Here is an 18,375-nt window from a genome sequence, read left to right as displayed (position 1 = left end):
CTGTGGCCTGAAGAGCTCCCAGGGACAGCTTTGTCTTGGTTCCTGCAGGAGAGGACCTGGGGGACAATTCTACTGGGATGCCTGGCTTTACCACCTGACCTAGTCTGGGTTCCCAACTCAAATGTCACCTCTCTGCAAATCTTTCCCTGAACTCTCAATCAGAAATTGATTCACACATCCAGGAAGCCCCAGAGCCCTGCACTGGGACACCAGTCACAGCGTGACTATGTTCTCGTTCCGTTCTGGCTTTCACCAGGGTCTTGCTTCTGTTTTTGGGTGGTCCATGCCACGGCACAGTGTCCATCTTCATCTTTGTGATAATGACAATAATAATGGCATCTGCCATTTATAGGTCCCTTGCAATGGGCCCCACATCACTGTCATGCAGTCTCCCTCATAAGGAGCCAGCAAGGCAATTTCTGAACTCCTTCCCATTCTACAAGGAAGGAAGCAGATGCCAAAGTTTTAGCTGGCCCACAAGACAAAGCCATTGCCCTTAACATATTACACACCTTTACATGTCTCTTTAGGGCTCCCTGGAATCTCCTGCAGTGTTTTAAGAAAACACGGATGCCTTGGCCTATCCCAGACAGTCTGATTTAGTTGCTCTGAGTTGTAGCTCCCCGGGTGATTCAAGTGTGCAACCAGAGCTAAGAACTGTGGCTTTGGTGCCCATGGCCAAGTGGTTCAGACTGACCTTCTGGGGCCAGGCCGGACATAGCCTTGGAAAGGGGATTGACTGCACTTGGCAAAGTCAACACCATTTTGAAAAGTGAGTCAGTACCTTATTTTTAACCAACCACCCCAGAGGAGACAGTAGCATGAGGATGTGCCAAACAGGAAAAACAACTCCAGCCTCCCCCCAACCCCATGCGTCTTCTCCTGCCGTATTTCTGCATCATCAAAGCCCTTAGTCTGCTCCTGCACCCTTCTTGGCATAGAGAGGAAATAGCAACTCTAGAATTGCTGGGGCTGAGAGGAAACTCATGATACATCCATTTCACAGATGAGTAAAGTGAGGCCAAGAGAGGGGAAGGGATTTTGCCAGGACCACACAAAATGGTAGGGCTGGAGCTAGAACCCAGGTCTCTGTGGCACTTCACATGAGCACCTTTCTATTCCTGTGTTATTCAAGCCTCTCCCTGCCTCAGGAAATCAGATCACCTCCCCAGGCCTTATTTTCCATTTCTGCAAAATGAGATGGATTCTAATGGCTTATTGCAAAGATTATACGATGATCAAATGAAACGGTTATGCTGGAACAAGGAGAGTGAGTGGAGTTACTTACTAATCAAGACAGAAAAATTAAATTGGCAGGAACCAGCCAGAGCTTGCTGCCCCAAGGGAACATGTTCTGAGGCTCTCTTGCTCCAGCCACAGAAACATCTTGGCCCATGTGCCAACCACCTGTTGTGGGCTGAAGTGTGTCCATCCTATGTCTGCCTTTAAGTCTCCATCTAAGCCCAGCAGTGACAGTTTGTTCCCACCGACTCAGCTCTGCCTCTTAATTTGTTCACAATGATGCCAGCACATCCCACGGTTTCATGGAACCCTCTGTCCCCTGCTCCCTGGGCTTCTGTGACATCATCCCCACCACCTCACTCACCAGACATTCTTTCCCAGGCAGCTCTCAAGGGCCGAAAACACACAAACTCTTGCCCCAGCTCTGCCTCTATCTGGCTTCCTGACCTTGGGCAAGTCACTTGACCTCTCTGGGCCTCAGTCTCCACCTGTGATAAATGGGTAGAATCCCATCCACACCCATTGCTGTACAGGGTATCACATGAGTCCATGAGCTCCAAAATAAGCATCTTCTAGTAATAAAAAGCAGACAGCAACATTTCATCATGACCAGCTAAAACTTAACTGGGATCAACATTGGACCCCACTTACACCTTAGGTCATATGCAAGGGTAAGGATAGGACCTGTCCTCTCTGCCACCACCACCCCCCAAAAATTGACTGGGATATTTCAGCAGCTGCTGAGCAACCGCTGGAGGATTTTTCTGATGCAGCAGAGTCGTTAATGAGACAGGTGCAGGCATGAGTGGAACTGGCTGGGCTGAAGTTAAGAGAGGAGCTAGGATGGCTCAAGACACACCAGGTCCCGAGGCCACTGCATCTGCTCCTGTCAGTGCAAACAGTGAAGCATTCACCTTGCCCAGGAGGGGGCAGTGGAAAGGCAGGAGGAGACTGTCTCTCCTACTACGTGCTACTCTCCAGGGGCACTGGCTTTGTGCCCGCCTTCCCCTGGCAAGCCTCATCATTCTGCCTGGGCTCCCTGGCTAAGGAGGTGGAAGAAAGAAGGGAAAGAGCACTGCCACCACCAGGGACAAGTTTGCACATCCTTAAAATATAGGGGGTGCATTGTGTTCACCTACTGCCTCAGTCCAGCAATGCTGTTTAGAATAGACAAGGGTTTTGGGGGGACAGCACCAATCAGAAGGGACACTAGCTGGAGAAAGGTACTGAGGTTCCTGTCTGTGCCAAACATTAACCTTTATTGGATTGTGACCATTCTAAGGGACTCAGGAAAGAGCCAGGGTGGGCATGGCACCTGGAGGGCACTTGGGGGCTTGGGATTGTGATGTATCACCTGGTATGCAAGGTTGACTATTTTAGAAACCCATGCAACTATGCCATGCGCACCAATGGAATATCTTTTCTGCTTAAAATAATGTGAATAAGCTATGCATCTTAGTCAGTACCTAGGTCACCTTTTCTGCAAAAATAGCAGAATAATTCATCAATTGATATTATTCATTCATTCATTAAACAAATATTTGTCAAATAGTCACTATGGGCCATGCACTATGTCGAGATGAGTGAGAGAAGTAGTTGCTGCTCTGAAGGAGCCCTGGTCAAATGACTCGTATGATCAAACAATTACCATGCCAACCATAACTAAGACAGGCATAGAGAGTGCGGAAGGAATCAGAGGAAGGTGGGCAACGGGAAGACTTCCCAGAGATGTGCTACTTGAGCTGGGTTTTGAAGGATGCGTAGGAGTTTAATAAATCGAGTTGGACAAAGGCTGTTCTCCAAAGCTGGGACAGCAGGAGCAAAGGCAAGATGACAAGTGACTCAGGGGAGGCTCACAAGACAGGATGGTGGGTAGGAAAAGGCATCAGGTCCCTTTCCCGAGAGCCACTTACCTCCCGTTCAGGAGAGGCGAGGGCGGCCTCTTTCCTCTGTCTTGCTTCCTTGGCCTCTTTCTCAGTCTCCCGAACCAGTTGCTTAATAAAGCCCCCTGGGATGACAGAGAAAAGGGGAGGGGGCGAGGATGGTGGAGGGCTCTTGTCCTCTTCCCGAATCTGTTTTGCAGAAGCAAAGGAGAGAGATCAGTGAGTGAACCAGCAGGGGCAAGTAGCCCTTCAAAAAGTTTGCAATGGAGCCTGGTGGGGGGACAAGAAGGACATACATGACCAAGCCCATGCATGAGAGGCCACAGCCAAGCAGGTGCAGGGCAGCACATGAGGATGGGATCCATGCACAGCAGAGGCGATTTCTGCCTGATGGAATCTCCTCGTGTTGTGCATACGGACCACGAAGGCCACTGGTTCAATTCCTAGCCATGGGACAGACTCATGTCTGAGGGACCTTCTCTGAAAGGAGCTCTCCAGCTTCCAGAGGGGGTGGGTTCAGGGAACTATCCCCATTCTCCAGCCCCTAGTCAGCTTGTAGTTCATATAATAGATTAATCACTTAATTACTGTTAAATGGGAAAGGACTTGAGCCATGATTTATGTGAGGATCCAACCTCAAGACTCCAGCCCACTCACAGCACTGTGGCTTCTTGATGGTCCTTAAACTAGGACCAAACAGGCGGGCTGGAGCCGGGCATTTTACACCCAGAAATGTAGCCAAGGGCTGGAGCTGGCTCGACTTGGGTTGTAGCTGAGCCCTTTCATTGACCACAAAAACCTTGGAGGCTGAGACTGAGGCCTGATTGTGCACTGTGTCTACTGGACTGTGCATCACTGTGACTGCTCATGAGAAATAAAGTCACCAGTACTTTATATGGAAGAGCTCGATGCTGGTTAAAATAACCTCCTTATCAACACAGTCTTTGCATGTCTGGTGAAGACTTGCTCTCTGCAGCCCTGCTGACAAAGGAGGCGTGGAAAGGGGGCAGGAAAGGCAGAGCGCGGGGGCAACGCTGGTCCATGCAGACCCCTGCCCAGGAGCAGAGAGGCAGGGTGTGCGCAGCCGGGCTCACGGCCACACCGCTCTCCATCATGGGAAAAAGTCACAAAGTGTACACTCTTCATGTCGGCCTCGGCCACATGCAGCACTAAACTCAGTGCCACCCCCATCAGGCTAGGAGGGGCAAGGGCAGCCAGGAGGCATCCAGAAAGGAGCTTCCGCCCAACCCCACACCTAACACCCCCACACCTAACACCTCCAACTCATCAAGTCACATGCACAAGGTGGTGTCAGGGCAGAGGAGATGAGAGGCATTCAAGAATGCGGCAGCCTTCATGGTTTCTCATAAGAAATATGAAGGGAGAGAAGGTAATAACATGGGGGAAGACCCTGTTTCCAATCCTCCATGGTAACTGAAAGCAGAGACCACAGAAATCCACCTCTGTGGCACAAAACTGGCAGCCGACAGCTCCACCTTTGCCCCATGCTCCTCCTCCCATGCAAGCTGCCATGTTTATCAGAGCTGCTAGGAGGATCCACATGGGACAGTTGATCCTCCCTCATTTCCCCACTGTCACAGATGAACAGGAAAAGGCTAGGCAACTAAAGGACAAGTCAAGGGCAAGGTCACTCATGCCTTGCTGGGTTGGAGAGGCTGTGGCTAACTGAGCTAGCTGCCCAGGAGAAGTTGGAAGATGGGCTTGGACATGGTACAAATGGCTGGATGTCAGACTCTCTGCCCGAGGTGGGAATGGGCAAGCTTAGCGCCCAGGTTCTGACTTGTCTTCTGGGGGTGGAGTTGGCCCCTGTAGCTGCAGCCCCAGCCCCGAGCAGCACTTTCCTTCTGCTCCCACAGGGCGAGGCGTGATGAGATGGCCATGCTGAGGCTGTGCCAGGGTCGTGATGATGAGATGAGATGGAGCTCTCTGCCAGGTAGCACAGAATGAGGCTTTACGGACACACACAGCACATGGGGTGAATGGATGAAGAAGAGAGAGTCAGGTGAATGGGAGAGAAGAGAGAGACAGGTTAGCTCATGGCCACAGCCCTCCCACCCCACCAATTCCATAAACCAAGACTATGTGGGGGAGCGGCCACAGACAGGTGTGACCACTGTCCTTGACTCCTGCAACAAGTGACAGTGCCCTAAAATCTTTTCCATCTTGCCCCCTCCACTTTAAAATTTTATGAGGGTATAACACATAACCAGAAACATACATAATAATGTGAGTATAGCTCAGTGGCTTTTACAAAAAGAGCACCCCTATACATGCCCAAAAAAGTATTCACACTTTAAGAAAGGGATACTCTGTATTAAAATTGTAATAATATATACCAGTTACATTTGTTATCTTGTATCTTGTATCTCTTTTAATTGCAGAAGTCAAACATGAATTGAGTATTACAATTTTAATACAGTCTATTTCTCTCTTAAACTGTGTGTACATATTTTTGGCACTTTCTGTATATAACTAGCAACCTGATCAAGATTTTAAAAATTATGATTTTATTTATAAGAAGTTTAAAAACAGACAAATCTAATCTTTGGTAATGGAGGTCCAAGGAGCAATTAGCTTTTGTCTGGGAAGAAGCATGAGGGACTTTCTGGGGCACTGGAAGTATCCTATATCTTGATCTGAGGGTTGATTACACAAGTGTGTCACATGCAAAATTTCATCCAGATGTACAAGAAACATTTTCTTGTATGTAAATCATATCTCAGTTAAAAAGTAAACAGAACCACAGAACCTCCCTCCTATCCCTTCTAGTCACTCTTTGAAGATTAACCACTATTCTAAGACCACGGAACAGAGGGGTTTTCTTTTTTGAGGGGGTGGTTTGCCTCGCAGTCGGCCCATGCAAATTAGGGGAGGGTGAGAAGCCACAGCTCTCCGCTGGTCCCACACTTAGGGGGAACATTTTGTTAAAGCCTTAACAAACTTTAGTAATTTTGACCCAGAAAGCCCTTTGCTGGGAAGTAAATTTGAGGAGGTAATCCTATACCAGAAAATGTCCATCATTGTGCTGCCTGTAGCATCGGAAAAACAGACACAGTGTCCCATAACTGGAGAATGTCAGGTAAAAAAGAGCCCATCCAATGAGAGGTCATATCCGATGAGTGCACTGAAAAGGGTTTAGGAAACATGGCTTGGAAAGGGTGCCATCATGTGTAGGCTGTTAGGTTCACCCATTATAAGTACCCAATTTGAGGATCTTCTAATAAGTTTGCAGAATTGTGTAACTATCACCATGATCTAACTTTAGAACATCCTCCTCAGCCCTAAATATTCTTCATGCCCATTTGTAGTCACCAGCCATTCCCACCTTCAGTCCCAGGCAGCGCCTCATCTACTTTCTGTCTCTATAGATCTGCCTTTTCTGGATATTTGATGTAAGCGGAAACATACAGTATTTAGTCTTTCACATCTGGCTTCTTCACTTTGCAAAATGTTTTTGAAGTTCCTCGTGTCACTGTGTGTACTGGTACCTCCTTCCTTTTTGTGACCGACTCACATTCTATTGCAAGAATCGACCTTTTAAAAAAAAATCCCTGCACATCAATGGTAGACAGTTGTATTGTTTCCACTTTGGGGTCATCGTGAATGACATTGTTACAGTCATGTTACACTTTTGTGTGCCTGTATTTGTGTGCCTCTATTTCTCTTGGGTAGATTCCTACCAGTGAAATTGCTAAGGTTATGTGGTAACTTCATGTTTGGTTTTTAAAGAAACTACAAAATTGTTTTCCAAAGTGGCTACATCATTTTCCATCTCCCCCCAGTGAGTGAGGGTCTGGGGGAAGCATATGCAGTATCACTGGGAAGGTGCTCGTCTTAGCTTGTAAGGTGAAGGGGGTAGAGGACACAGGAGCTGCACACAGGAGAACTGCCCCCCAAAGGAGCAAACTACAAATGCTTCCCACAGAAAGTCAAGTGGGAGGCAATTATTCACCCAGCTCTTGGTGGAAGTGGTCTTGAGTAGGGGAAAAAGGATCTTTCCTCTTCCTTTGACTTTTCTCTCTTCCAGCTCCAGGCTGAGCAACATCCTCTTCTGGGTGATGCTACTCCACGCCTGGCTGTCAGATCAACCACTAACCAGGAGTTTTTATGACCTAGCAGGCCTGGAAGTAGCCACCTTCAGGGACTTGACCATGAGAAAACAGCGTCAGCAGATGCACGTCCTGGAAGCCAGTGAAGTTGAGAGCTACCTGGGCCCTGCCACCCTGCATACCCAGCACCAGCACCCATTATCTCCTGAGCACCTACCAGAATATCTCTTTCCAACTCTGAGTTCAACGATGCCCCATTAGTAGCTTAACGGCAGCTGTGGGAGTATTTACACTGCAGAAATTGGCAAAAGTTACAAATCAGGGCTTTCTTTCAGGGAGCTTGCCAGTAAACATTTAGCACCACATCCCTGGCTGAGACCCCAGAACCCTTCCACCACCTTGCAAGGAGGAAACCTCAAGCTCCACAGATCCAAGAAGGGCCATTTCAGCTCAAATGAGATCACGTGCCCAGGAGAGACTCTGGAAATACGTCTAAGTACAAACAGTCAAGTCTTTGCCTTAAGAAAACAATGATCTTCCACACTGTGGTTTCTTCAGTTTGCAAAGGCACAGGAAGCTGGGGGCTGGGCATGAAGCCCCATGTCCAGGGAGAAAGGCTGGGGGACGGGAGGGGACAACGCCTCTCCATGCCTTTGGAAATCACAGGAGAGGCCTCCAAGTGACTCACAGGCTCCAGGCCTAAGGAGCAAAGCCCAGGTTATGAATAGCCCTGACGTGAGGTGGCTACTCAGCCACCACCCTGCCTCCCCTCCAGCCAGGCCTGGTGATATCAGTGGCTGCTTCCCAAGAATCACCCTCAGCTTCAAGGCTCCAGGGGGAATCCTGGCCTTTGGTCTGGGATGTCCCCAGCCCTGGGCTGCCAGCCTGCCCTTGAGGACCTTTGCACAAGGGGGCGAAGAGAAGGAGCTCACTCTCTACGTCCTGCACCTCAGAGGCCCTGGACCAGCCCCACTGCCCCAGGCCAGAAGCCAGTTCAGCTGGGGAGGCTTTGTCAAGCCTTAATTTAAGCAAGTGTTCTTATCACCACTTTCCCTTCCAGGAAACACACACCTGCCTCATCTCCTGCTGTTTGAAGCCCTTGAAGAGGCCTCAGACACTTCACATTCGTGGCATAAAGTCTCAAGTGTCCCCTTAGAGGTGAGGGAGGCTGTTCAAGAGGAAGGCAACCCCTAAGGGCAGGGACAGCTTTTCCAGGTTTCCACATATCCACACCGGATCTGAGCAGCCCCATGGGGCCCTCAAGATGTTCCTCCTTGCCCTACAATGTCTAATATTAATGAAGCAGCCAGTCCTCTGGTGACTTCACCTGTCTTCAAATAAAGGCCAAGTCTTTATAACCACCTATAGAACCCCTCACAGCCACCTGTCCTAACAGTGTTTTCCTGCAATTCTCCATAACAGTTACACTGTCTTCCTAAATACAACCCTCTGGGGACATCTTAACCTCAGGGCCTTTGCACATGCTGTTCCCTCTACCTCAAATGCTTTTCCTTCTGCATGGCTCACATCTCCATCTCCTTCAAGTCTTTGCTTAGAGTCATCTTCTCAATGAGGCTGCATTTAAATCAGAGCATAATTGTACTCTCAATGGTCTATCAAGGGGTAAAACTTAGTACTTCTTAGTTTTATTTATTGTCTGAGGTAATTTCCAGAAAAGTAGTAATTTTTTTTAGTACAAAGGGGAAAGACTAAAACCAACAGGAAAAAAAGTCAGTAAGAAACAGATAAAATACAAAAAGCAAAAATGATAATTAAAAATAGTAAAAAAAAATAAAATAAAATAGATCACTGCATAGTCCTTAATCCTACCCCTCCTTATTCAGAGGATGGGCCCTGTGAGGGCCAAAATTTTCATCCATACCATAGCTCTTGGTATGTATTTGTCAAGTGAATGAGTGAGTAAGTGAATGAATGACTAGGGTGGCTGAGAAGGCACAGAGCAGCAGGCCTGTGGCAGAGATTCCTGACATCCCTCTGTGCTGCCTGCACTACACACAGTGGGGCATCACATCTTCATGGCCTAAGTCTACAGGGACCCCGGAGGCTCTCAGCTTTCTTAGCTGTACAACAAGAGTACAGAGATATATTAAGAAGGTGACATACTCAGTGGCAACTGCTGTCAATCTGATTTTCATTGTCACTTGACTCTATGGTTGAAACTGGCCTGGAGACCCCAGCCCAGCCCCTGGCACCAGATGACTCACCAACATTTAGGGGGAACCAACTACATGCCAAGCTTGAGATGTATCTTTACACTATAAACTTCTCTTGGTACCCTGTCATTCCTGCTGGACCCGAAATGTAATTATACTGAAATCCATTGTCACATTTCAGCCCCAAACAGCACTAGGTGGTTGGCATCAGGTACTAGACCAGACAGCAACTCATGGAGTTTAAGGCATTTGCCTGAGGTCACCCAGCAGGAAAGTCAAGGTGAGACCTGCCACCAGCTGTGTCTGCCTGCCCCCAGGCCAGGCATGCTCAGTTCTGCAGCAGTGATGATAAGAGAATACCAATCCAGAGGTGGCAGGGCAAAGCTTAGCAGCGCCCTGTGTGCGGGTGGCAAGCTGGGGGGCCCTAGGAAGCTGGCTCAAGTGGGTGCATTCAGAGGGAGGGCTGGGAGCTCAGGGGGTGGGATGTTTACACCAAGTGTCAGTCACCATGCTAGGTGTGGGGTAGTCAGGATCTGGGAAGTCAAACTGGATCAAGATCACACAGAAGAGGGCGGCGCCTGTGGCTCAGTGGGTAGGACACCGCCCCATATACTGAGAGTGGTGGGTTCAAACCCGGACTCGGCCAAACTGCAACAAAAAAACAGCCAGGCATCAGGGCAGGCACCTATAGTCCCAGCTACTCTGGAGGCTGAGGCAAGAGAATTGCCTAAGCCCAGGAGTTGGAGGTTGCTGTGAGCTGTGGCACCACAGCACTCTACCGAGGGCGATAAAGTGAGACTCTGTCTCTACAAAAAAAAAAAAAAAAAAAGATCACACAGGAGAGAGTGGGAGAGAGTGATCCCACTCTCTGAGGTCTCTGCCTTCCCTCTTTTAAAGGACAGAATGCAACAAAATCAGGGATAGTGACAACAGTACCACCAGGATTTCTGTATTGCTCAAACTGATCCCTTCATTTACTCTTTCCAGCAACCCTCCGAAGTGGATTCCCTGAGTAACTCCATCTCAGGACACTCAGCCAGGAGCTGTCAGGGCTGGTTCTTGGACCTGGATGATCTGACTACACAGGCTGTGTTTACGGCCACTGAGGCACCCTGGCCTCCCAGCATCAGTGGCCAATGTGCCTGGCATGTGGCAGCCTCCCAATAAAAGTCATACTCCTTTCTTCTTCCTGGCACTTACTCACACACCCCCCCCCCACCTACCATGTGCCTGCTGGGACACCTCCTCCTTGATGCCATGCCTGGTGTGCCGCCCACCCCTCCTGCCTCCTCCACCCCAACACTCCTGTTTCCTGTCCTCTGCTCTACGGGCCACATGGCTTAGGTCACTGTTTGGTCCTTTATCATTTCAATCTTCCTTTAGAACTTTGTCTTTGCCCACAGTTTGGTTTGTGAGTATCCACATGTACTCCCCAGCTAGCCCCAAGGTCACTGGAGGCAGGCAGCATCAGCATGGAGCTAAGAGGCTCCTATCAAGGTTGGTCACATCAGTGGCCAGGCACACAGGGAAAAGAGGCTGCTTGGATAATTGAAGACACTCCTTTCAGATTCATGTTCCGCCTCTTCTGTGTTGCTCCCGCCTGCGGATGCCGACCTGTGCAGGCTCTTCCGATGGGATCCCTAGTTTTACAACCTCCAGGTGGACTCAACAAATAGGAATCACCCACTGGTAGGAGATCAGAGGGCATCAATGTCTTGGCTCTCTCCCTGCTGAGTTGAGTGACCATGGGCTGGCTGCCTCCCTATACCCAGGCACCTGGGCACCTGCAACTGCACCTGCAGGGTGCCCTCTCCACCCTCTCCCTCTCCCATGCTGGACCTGTACCCTCTCCCTCTCTGACACTTCAATGCAGGGGAAGTAATGACTCTCAGGGGTGCTAAGTCCCAGAGTGCTGCACCATCCCTTAGGCAAGCAGTTAGCAAATTCTTCCTGTAAAGGGCCAGATAGTCAACCTTGTGGGCATTGAGGGCAGTAGGCTGTCTGTTGCAACTACTCACCTTCGCCCGCACAGCTGAAAGGCAGCTATAGGCAGTGTATAAATGAATGGGCGTGGCTATTTCAATACAACTTTATTTTTAAAATCAGGCTGAGTGTGGGATTTGGCCTTTACCTTAATGGTTTCACCACATCCACCCCTACTTTGGTAACTAATTCCTTTCCTGAACTCTTCTCAAGTGGCTCCGCTAGAGTGAGGTGTCTGTGTCCTGCTGGAGCCCTGACCATACAGCCACCTCATCCTGGAGAAGACAAAGAGCTGCCTGGGAGAGGGCTGGATGAAGGGATCCAGGTTGTAGCTCCAGCGTCCACGTGGCATAATCTCTCCAAGGGCTGCTTCAGGCTAGCGTGCTCTGTGCTGGGGACTGACCACTGGGGATTGCCTCATCCTTTCCCCAGCTAACTTGCTCTCTGCATTCCCCTTGAGCTTGGCCAAAGGAAAGCCACATGACCTTCCTGAGGGAGGAACTAAGAGCACAGGTGTTTGGTCCCCGCTCTACCCGGGTCCCTCAATCTTGGGTCGTGCTTTCAGTGATGGATGTGTTTCTCTATCTATAAACAAAGCCCCCATTGGAGGGCTCCCTTTCCATCAAGCCCAGCTATCACTTGGTTCCTGAGTTACTACTTCTTCACTCCCTTTCCCAAGTAAGGAATTGCTACCCCTGCTGGTCTCTGAGGGCTTTGGCTGGCTTTGTTGGTTCCCTTGAACCCTATACACATCTCTTGGGAGAATTCCTTCATTAAAAAGGCTCCCCAGAATACCAGCTGAGTGCGCCATTTTCTAGTTGGATCTTGACTGATACAGCCAGGGGACAAGTAAGGTTCAATTCACATATTGATTTTGCTAGATGGGAGTCTTTATCTGGGCTTAGTGCAAAAAGAGTGCTCTGATTGATTATCAATGTCTGCCCTGGCCAGGGAATAAGCAATGGTGCATAAGTGCCATCTATTTGCCATCCATAAGCTGGACGGACAGAAGAGACTCCTGGGATTCAGATATCATCCAGCCTAGCTCACTCAGGCCTTGAGTTCTGTGGCCAAAGAGCCAGCAGAGACAGAAACAGACTTTGGCCAGATTTGAGGAGTGTACCTGTAATTCCAGCTACTTGGGATGTGGAGGCAGGAGGATCACTGAGTCTAGGAGTTTGAGGTCAGCTCAGACAACATAGCAAGACCTTATCCCTAAAAAAATAAAATAGAATAAGATTTTTTTTTAAGAGAAGGACTTTGCCTAGCATGTAAATCCCCTCCCTTGATCAGGGCAAAGGCATCTCAAAGCCCACTGCTAGCTGAGGATTCAGGCCACACTCCTAACAATGTACCTGATCCTAGAAGAGAGGAAAGGGAAAAGGATAAGTGAGGAAAAGGGCAGAGGGTTGCTGGAGAAAAAGAGAGATGTTGAAGAGAAGACGAGGAAGGAAGAGCAGAGGCGGTGATCAGATGAAGAACGGAGGAAGGAGAACAGCAGGCAGACAGGCAGCCTGCAACGCCTCCACCGTTGGAGCTGTGGGCTCGTAAATGTGGGATGAACCCAGAAGCCCAACCCTCTCCACAAGGAATTTCCTGGATAGAGTCAGTGAGCTTCCTCTTGGCCATGCCCCTTGACTGGGAGCTCACTCCTAATTAAAACATACAGGATTGGCTCTAATTGCTTTTCTTCTCTGGAACCACAATTGCAAAAGGTCCTCTGAGTTCGTAGAACCCACTTCCATCCTGGTATCCATGGACCAGGCAAGGGAACTGACTCTTTCATGGTCATACAGCTCCTGACGGAGGTGGGACCAGAGTCCTTATCTCTTAGTCCCCAGAGTTGATACTTTTTTCTCCCACTCACCTCCAGTACTACTCTCTGGAACAATAGACAACCAGGTTCACCCCTTTTCCATGTGACACCTATGGAATCTGCCTCCAATTTTCTTATCTAGAGCCTTTAACCATTTCTCAGGTGACAAGAATTCTGGAGCCTTCTGAACAACAATCAGTGTTCTCTGGATGTTTTCTAACCTGCCCACTGCATGAGGTTGGCCAGGAAAAAGACAGTGGGATCCCTGCCCTTCAGAAGGCTGACATCCATCCTGGAAGTCTCAGATCTAAGTTTGGGCCTTGCTATACCCAACAGTTGTTGCTGAACCTCTTGGGACCGCAATCCCCTCTCTGTCAAATGAAGTTGTAGTCTGTCTTGCTCATTTCTTGGCGTGTTTTGAATACTAGACACTCCCTCTCTAGGCCTGTGAGCATGACCAATATTATTATAATGTCCTTTGCAGCAGCTGTGCTTCTAGTTGATTCATGTGGAGTCTTAGGTGGATGACAATCTCTAAATGCTTTGCATATCATCAGCTAACAAGTTAGTACCCCTCAACCCTCACCTCCATCCCTAAATCATGCAGTGGATATTTCTTAGAGGAAAACCTCCTCCAGCCCATTGGTTCTCCCTACTCTATAACTGGCCACACTTTCCTGGCCACCCACCCATATAGCCTGATAAGACACTGGACCTCACAGATGGACCTCATGCTCATGGACTGGAGCAGGGATGGCTAATAACGTTCCTCTTATGAGAGATTTAAGCCTGATCGGTAGTTGGGGGCTGCCTGGAGGGTTGTATTGAGAAAGATGCTGAGCTACACCTGGACTCATAGGAATGTGTTCTGTGATTGACTAGCAATGTCTGCCATTGGCATAGGCATGGTTAGGGATGGTGTCTATGCCAAATATTTGGTATTTCCAGTCTAGTGTTTCCCCTACCACAGTGAAGCAAGAAGGCAATCAGACCTGTTCTGAGAGGCTTCCTTGAGTGACTTTAGGGTTCAAGTGCTCCATCAAAGGGTCAATTATCTATCCCCTGCTGTGTTGCTACCTAGAGCTGTGCTATCAAATATGGTAGCCACTAGCACATGCGGCAAGTTACATTTAAATTAATTACAACTAAGTTAAATATTTAGCTTTTCAATTACATGAGCCACATTTCAAGCACTCAACATCTGAACGTGTCTGATGCTGCCACCTATTTCTATCATCCCAGACAGCTCTGTTGGACAAAACTTGACAGGACCAGTGGTGTGCACCAAGTGGCGGTTGTACCGACCAATGGACATTTTTGGCAACATCCTAAAGACGTAAGTTGTCACAACTGGAAATGAGTTGCTACCAGTATCTAGTGGGCCAAAGATGTCGCTAAACATCCTTCAAACCACGTGACAGCTCCATGACAAAGAGTTATCCAGCCCCAAAGGTCACTAGTGCCAAGGCTGATGCTGGTCTAGAACTCTGCTTTAGAAGAATTCTGGCAGGTGGGGAGTAATATTAAGGCAAGGAGAGGGCAATGTAGTCTTTGCTTTGAACAATAAATAGACGTAACATAGAAAGAACTGAGAAGACGGGCCGCCCACGGCTGTCAGAAAACAGAAGAAAAGCAAGTCACTAAAGTTCTCTGATTCTCAATTTCCTCCTCTATAAAACTGGGACATCATCATCCTCCCTTGGTAGCCAGTGAATTAAAAGAGGTAATGGATGTGAACAGGCTTGTTATCTGCCTCTGGGAAAGGGTGTTGCTCAATTTGTTACCTTGACCAGTGTTGTTTATTAGATGAAATGGTCTGGTCTCTAGCAGAAAGGCACTGAGTTCTAGTTTCACTTCACCTGGCTTGCCTGGGGTTGTGTAAGCCTCCAAATCTCACTTCTTCATCTGTAAAATGGGGCTAATAACTCACCCCCAAGCTCACAGGAATATTTAGTGTGAATCAGACATTTAATCCCACTGAGCAACTGTTTCTCTCTCAACTCAACAGCCAGTCCAGCTGCCCTCCATGAAACTGAAACTCAAACCCCAGCTGGTTCCCAAGAAACAGCTGAAAATGCACTCAGAGACAAGTTCCCCTGGGACCTGGAACCTTGAAATTCTTGCTACCCTGAGCTGGAGTACTGGTCATGTATCTGGTAAACACACTTTGCTGGTTCTGGAGGATCTTGCTTCCATTGCCATTTTTTAAAGTAAATAAACATCAGGGAGATATTCCAGGAAAAATAGAACAGAAAGGGCAAATTACGAAGCTGGGTGAGTCATGCCCGGGAAGGAGGTGATTCAGATGAAGCTGATGGTGTCTCTGGGTCCTTTAGACTGAATGAGGGTGTGTGTGTGTGTGTGTGAGAGAGAGAGAGAGAGAGACCTGCCTTAATGTGCAAAGACCTGGTTTGTTTAATAAAACGCTTTTTGGTTGCCTCCATGTAAACTGGAGCTGAGATTTGAGGCTTCAAAGATGACAGTGGAAAAAGTTTTGGAGGCAGGGGCAATAAGGAGATTAGGGTGGTTATTTCTAATGTGGGGAGCTCTAGGAGGTTCCCCGGATGCCAGCCTAGATGGCAGGAGCTCACTAAGCCCAGCACTGTCACTTCAGAGCTGTGTGTCATTGAGCAGGTTGCTTTCCCTCTCTGTGCCTCAGCTGCACCATCTGTGAACAAAGGCGGTTGGATTTGGCAGCACTCTGGGGCCTTCTACTGGTTTTAAACCCAATTTTTCAAATAATTTGATCTAACTTAGTATAAATATTAAGTATATGTTATAACCACAGCATTCAACAAACATCTGCTTAAAATGGACCTTTCAGATCATTGTTTTTATCTGCCAGGGAGGAGGCAAACTAAGACCCAGCAAAGGGCCCTCTCATTGTAGCCTTGTAGACCACAGCAGAGTTCCTCTTTTTGGCAGCTTGAGGTGGTTCTCTTCTGCTCTGGAGCCCTCCGTTCTCATCCACAAATGCCACAGATGGGCCTGATCTTCCCCATGGGGAACACCAGCCAAATGAAACCTTTGCAGTAGTCAGACCCTAATGAAGCTGTGCGTGTTCTCCATATTTGTGAGATGATTCGCTGAGTTTTGGCGAGATGAGTGCTGAGCAGTAATCTTGAACACGAAACTATGCTATGTCTATTTATTGTTCAAAGAGTAAGTAATCTGCGGTTTTGTTAGAGCCAATCAGTGGAAACCCTCTTCTCCAATTTGGGTGGGCACCAGAACCATCTGTGATGTTTTAAATCTGCAGATCTCCAGGCCCCTTCCCCCAAGACTGTCCAATAGGGCTGGGACTAGCCCAGGAATCTCCATTTTATAATGCTCCCCCCACCCCCACCCCAGCTAAGTCTGACAGGTAGGAACTCAGCAAACCACACTTGGAAAAATACCTCCCTGGGTGCTGAATCCTGGAAAAGATCCGAGATGGTCTCACCCAAGTGCTTTATGTTTTAGAAGGGGAAACCAAGCTCCCAATGGGGAAGGGACTTGTCCAAGGTCACAGAGCTGGCACAGCCCAACCCAGGCTATTCAAGGTGGCATCAAATATTTGTTGGTTGGTGACATGCAGCTCCTCAAAAGCCAGGAGATGAGGAGATTCTCTCTCCTTCTCCTTTCTCTTTCTCTCCGCACCCACCCCCACCTCCTCTCTCCTTCTCTCTGCTATCATTTTCTAGAACTCATTCATAGCCTAAGACTACATGGGCCCCTCTCTTGTCAGCTACTCCAGTACACACTAGACATATCACCCAGACACCGCAGAATACAACTTAGGTCAGTAGCAAAGACTATGCCCAAGTTCACCACCATCCAGCTGGACACTAGAAGCCCCTGTAAGACACTCAGCCTCCATGAGCTGGTGCACTGGACAGGAAGGCATCTCCTTGGACGGCCACAAAGTGAAAGAAACAGCCTAGTTTTCCAGGCCCCTGTGTCCACAGGCAGGCCAAGGCCAGACTGGGCAGCTTGGAGCCAACTGGGAGCCAATTGGAGGCAAATGGGCTTTTCCCTCCCAGACTCCTCTGTGGGAAATTTGCAGAGAGGTGGCAGCCATAGGCCTGCAGCTGGCAAGGTCTTCACAACTCCTGGGAAGGAGGTCTGTGTTAAAGGGTAGCCCCCTCCCTGCCCTGCCAGCCAGGACACTGAGGCCTGAGGATCTTCTTCATTCAGAGAAATGCCTGCTAACGGGTATGCCGCATAAAGCTCCTCCTCTCAGACCGAGTTTGAGTAAGCACTGCCTGAAATGGAAACCTTCAGCCACAAACCACCACTGCCCTTCCCCCAACACTCACATGCACTTCACTTGAAATTAAAAAACAAAACATTAAAAGTAAGGCTAATCATCAACAGGATTGGAGGCACGAGAGGGGAAGAGTCAGGCTCCCTGGCCTTAAACTTGAAACCAGTTCAGCAAAAATTACTGGTAGTTGAGGAAAAACATGAGCCCCTATGTCCACCAGCTAACATTCCACAGTGGAGGCTCGCTCACGACTTTAAACATACTTCTTAAAAAATGAGTGGTTGGGTCCAGACAAGGGGGATCCTTAAAAGTGTCCACATGCCCCAGCATTCTTTTTAAAATCCTTCCTCCGAAATACCCTTGTTTTAGAAGTGAGCAGCCCAGGCCACCCACAAAGGGATGAGGCCTCAAAATTTTCAACACCAGAAAGGCCTAAAATAGACCAAAGACCACAGGCCTGCTGCCGCTGCGGCCCCCAAAAGCACATTCCACAAAATTAAAATTTGCCTGCCAGCCTGCAAGGTGCCCATTGCAAACCCCAGCCCGATAGTACCTTCTCCAAAATAGGCCACAGGTCACAGGAGCCACTACTGCAGAAGTGGTGTCCCCAGGCGGTAGTGAAAGGACCCCACCAAGCCGGGAAAGCAGGGGTGAAGGAGGAATGTCAGGAGCACCATCCACACACACTCACACACATCCCTTCCCTGCCTGCTCCTCCTCGCCGGTCTCCCTCCACCCTCCTCCTGAGCCAATGTGATAACAGCAGCTGAGTCGACAAGTCATTTCTAAAATTAGCCCGTGAGCTCCAGGTCTGGCCAGGAGACAGCCTGGGGTGGCCGTTGACCATGCAGAGGAGAGCATGGACATATTTGGTGGCGCTGAGCAGGGAGGCGACAGCTCCGGACACAAGCACATTCTAATTCGTCATCCCTGTCCCAGGGCGGGCCACACACCCATCTTG

General features: G+C 48.8%; 1 protein-coding gene across 4 annotated transcripts in view; it reads right to left on the bottom strand.

The window, feature by feature from the left end:
* Positions 1-18,109, bottom strand: part of MYO18B (myosin XVIIIB) — a 262,880-nt gene extending 244,771 nt beyond the window's left edge. For 2 of the 4 annotated variants that reach the window (XM_023513320.1, XM_023513324.1), the window contains exons 1-3: positions 17,968-18,109; positions 4,988-5,095; positions 3,156-3,314 (exon numbers count right to left, since the gene is read on the bottom strand). In XM_023513320.1, the coding sequence (XP_023369088.1) occupies positions 3,156-3,314; positions 4,988-5,026 (198 nt within the window). In that variant the 5' untranslated portion in view covers positions 5,027-5,095; positions 17,968-18,109. Of the gene's footprint in view, positions 1-3,155; positions 3,315-4,987; positions 5,144-7,412; positions 7,488-17,967 lie in introns of those variants that run through there. The other 2 variants (XM_023513322.1, XM_023513323.1) reach the window with 2 other exon arrangements.
* Positions 18,110-18,375: the final 266 nt, after the last annotated feature.

Source organism: Otolemur garnettii, unplaced genomic scaffold (assembly GCF_000181295.1).
Source record: "Otolemur garnettii isolate 467f Iridium unplaced genomic scaffold, OtoGar3 scaffold00038, whole genome shotgun sequence".
NCBI classification, from domain to species: Eukaryota; Metazoa; Chordata; class Mammalia; order Primates; family Galagidae; genus Otolemur; species Otolemur garnettii.
Note: the sequence above shows the minus strand (reverse complement) of the source record. Positions and strands in the feature narration are given on the sequence as shown.